This window comes from Rhincodon typus, chromosome 43 (assembly GCF_021869965.1).
Source record: "Rhincodon typus isolate 14 chromosome 43, sRhiTyp1.1, whole genome shotgun sequence".
NCBI classification, from domain to species: domain Eukaryota; kingdom Metazoa; phylum Chordata; class Chondrichthyes; order Orectolobiformes; family Rhincodontidae; genus Rhincodon; species Rhincodon typus.
Window position 1 is genome coordinate 5,382,981 of NC_063374.1, and position 2,742 is coordinate 5,385,722.

Below are 2,742 nucleotides of genomic sequence, written 5' to 3' on the forward strand. Positions count from 1 at the left end.
CAGTGTGTGTGTGTGAGAGAGAGAGTGAGAGAGACAGTGTGTGTGTGTGAGAGAGACAGTGTGTGTGTGAGAGAGAGACAGTGTGTGTGTGAGAGAGAGAGAGTGAGAGGGACAGTGTGTGTGAGAGAGAGAGTGAGAGAGACAGTGTGTGTGTGAGAGAGAGTGAGAGAGACAGTGTGTGTGTGAGAGAGTGAGAGAGACAGTGTGTGCGTGTGAGAAAGAGTGAGAGAGACAGCGTGTGTGTGAGAGAGAGAGTGAGAGGGACAGTGTGTGTGTGAGAGAGAGAGCGAGAGAGACTGTGTGTGTGAGAGAGACAGTGTGTGCGTGTGAGAAAGAGTGAGAGAGACAGTGTGTGTGAGAGAGAGAATGAGAGGGACAGTGTGTGTGTGACAGAGAGAGAGTGAGAGAGACAGTGTGTGTGTGAGAGAGAGAGAGTGAGAGAGACAGTGTGTGAGAGAGAGAGAGAGACAGAGTGAGTATGAGTGTGTGGGCGATGGCTGCCCTGGTTAAATAGTTGCTGCCTCAGAGTGTCCAGCCTAAGCCTATTAGGTTAGGTGTTGGGGTCTTCACAAGCTGCAGGAGCAGCTGTACGAGGTGGGGTCATCGGAGGCCGAAGGTGCTCAAAGAAACTCACCCGCTGTTTCCCGACTGGTCGCAGCTATTCCAGGGTCTTCCTCCTCCTCCTGAAGTGTACTGAGGGGCTCGCTGATGTCTATAACACAATGGCTACAGAGTTACTGCTGCAGTGGGGGGCCTGGGGAACAAGAACAGAGCCCACCACAGCCCACCCGTTCCCACTTCAGTACCCGAGTGTGGGAAACCCCATTGGGGTCTCTCATTCTCCATTCACTGTCTGTCTCTCTCTCTCCCCCTCTCACGCACACAAACCCTCCAAGTCTGTGCCGAGAGAGAGAAAGCAAAACAATCAGTGGCACGGAGAGGGGTGAGTGAGAGAGAGAGTGTGCGCGAGAGAGGGAGGGTGTGTGAGTGAGAAAGAAAGAGAGAGAAGGAGAGGGATACGAGAGAGAGAGAGAGAAAGGGAGATGAGATAGCATGAGAGACAGAAGGCTCGAGAGTGAGAAAGAGGATGTGTGCGTGAGAGAGAGAGAGAGATAGAGATAGAGAGAGCAAACGAGAGGGTCATGAGAGAGAGAAAGAGAGGAGGCTCAAGACAGAAAGGACATGAGAGACAGAGAAAACGAATGAGAGAAGGGGTTCAAGACAGAAGAAGTCACAAGACATAGACAGAGAGAGAGTCACAAGACAGAGGGAGAGTAGAGAGGGGGAAAAAGAGACAGAGAGAAAATATCCCACATCCATGTCAAAGGCTGAATGGTCCCTCAAGAGACCCTGGAGGTTTGATAGGGGCCTTTCAACATTGCAGCGCATGCTGGGATAGCCTCGCCCCCACTGATGCCTCTCCCTCTTTGCTTTCTCTCTCAAACCCTCTTGGACTATGAAGAGAGAACAAAAAAGACTGGAGAGAGGAGAGGGTAAGACAGAGGGGGCTGCGAGTGAGAGGGAGAGCCGATGAAAGAGAAGTGCAGGCAAGAAAGAGAAAAGGAGAGGATGGCACAAGAAAACGGGCAGAGCGAAAAACAGAAGGCAAGAGAACGAGGGCATCAGACAGAAAAAGGTGAGACAGAGAGAAGATACAGAGGAGAGAGTGAAAGAGGGTAAATTAGATTGAGAGAGGAGATGAGCAAGAAAACATGAAATAGAAATAGAAAGGGAGAGAGACAGACAGAACATGAGGGGAAGAAAGGGCATGAAAGAGAAAACACTTGAGAGAGAACAGAGGCGGGGGGGATGAGAGAGAACAGAGAGGGGGGGATGAGAGAGAACAGAGAGGGGGGATGAGAGAGAACGGGAGGGGGGATGAGAGAGAGTAAGAAACAGAGGACATGAGAGAGAGAGAGAAACAGAGTGCACTTAGTGAGTGAGGCAGCACACACACATTGTCTCTCACTCTCTCTCTCTCACACACAAACGTTTGTACGTTCAAATGTAAGTTAGCTGCACCTTCTATTATCCTACACACGCCAAGGTGATGATCTGATCTACAATGCCACTTCACCTGTGCCCATCAACACTGACGTCCCGCCTGTGATGGGGCATCAGAGGGAGCAGTGCACTCGGAAAACAGGCACAAAACACACACCTAATGAGCATGCAGAGTGCAGCAGGAACACCACTGGATGGTCTGTGTTAGATATGGGAAGGAATAGGTCGGAGGATGTGTACAGTCACAGCTCCTGGATGGTGCAGCCCACCGTTACCAGGAGTAGCATTAACCTCTGCCTGTCACCCATTGTTATTCTCTCCAATATTAAACATACCAGCCTGTCACCCCCTCCCCAATCATTAATAAAACATTTCAGCAGGCCATGAGACACATGCATTGTGGTGGTACCACCGTAGTCGAATAGTTGGCCGAGACACTCACTGCCAAGATGGCTGGGTGAGGCACCAGGGTATCCACCAGCCCATTTAGAATGGCACCACAGCTCATCAGTACCTTACAGAACATTAGGAGCAGAGAAGAGGATGCTAGGGCTTGCTTAGGCAGCATCTGTACTCCAGAGAATAAAGTAATGGGGTAGGTTTGCAGACGGGCTGAATGCCAGTGAATAAGGTAATGGGATAGGTGTATGGAGGGGGCTGCACTCCAGAGAATAAGGTAATGGTGTGGGATTCCAGGGAATAAGGTAATGGAGTGGGATTACAGAGGGGCTGCACTCC

General features: G+C 50.7%; 1 protein-coding gene across 1 annotated transcript in view; it reads right to left on the bottom strand.

Annotated features, from left to right (window-relative positions):
• Positions 1-2,742, bottom strand: part of LOC109938802 (EH domain-binding protein 1-like) — a 40,788-nt gene that overhangs the window by 28,543 nt on the left and 9,503 nt on the right. Inside the window, exon 5 of the mRNA XM_048619619.1 lies at positions 635-712. Coding sequence (XP_048475576.1) covers positions 635-712 — 78 coding nt within the window. The remainder of the gene's footprint in view (positions 1-634; positions 713-2,742) is intronic.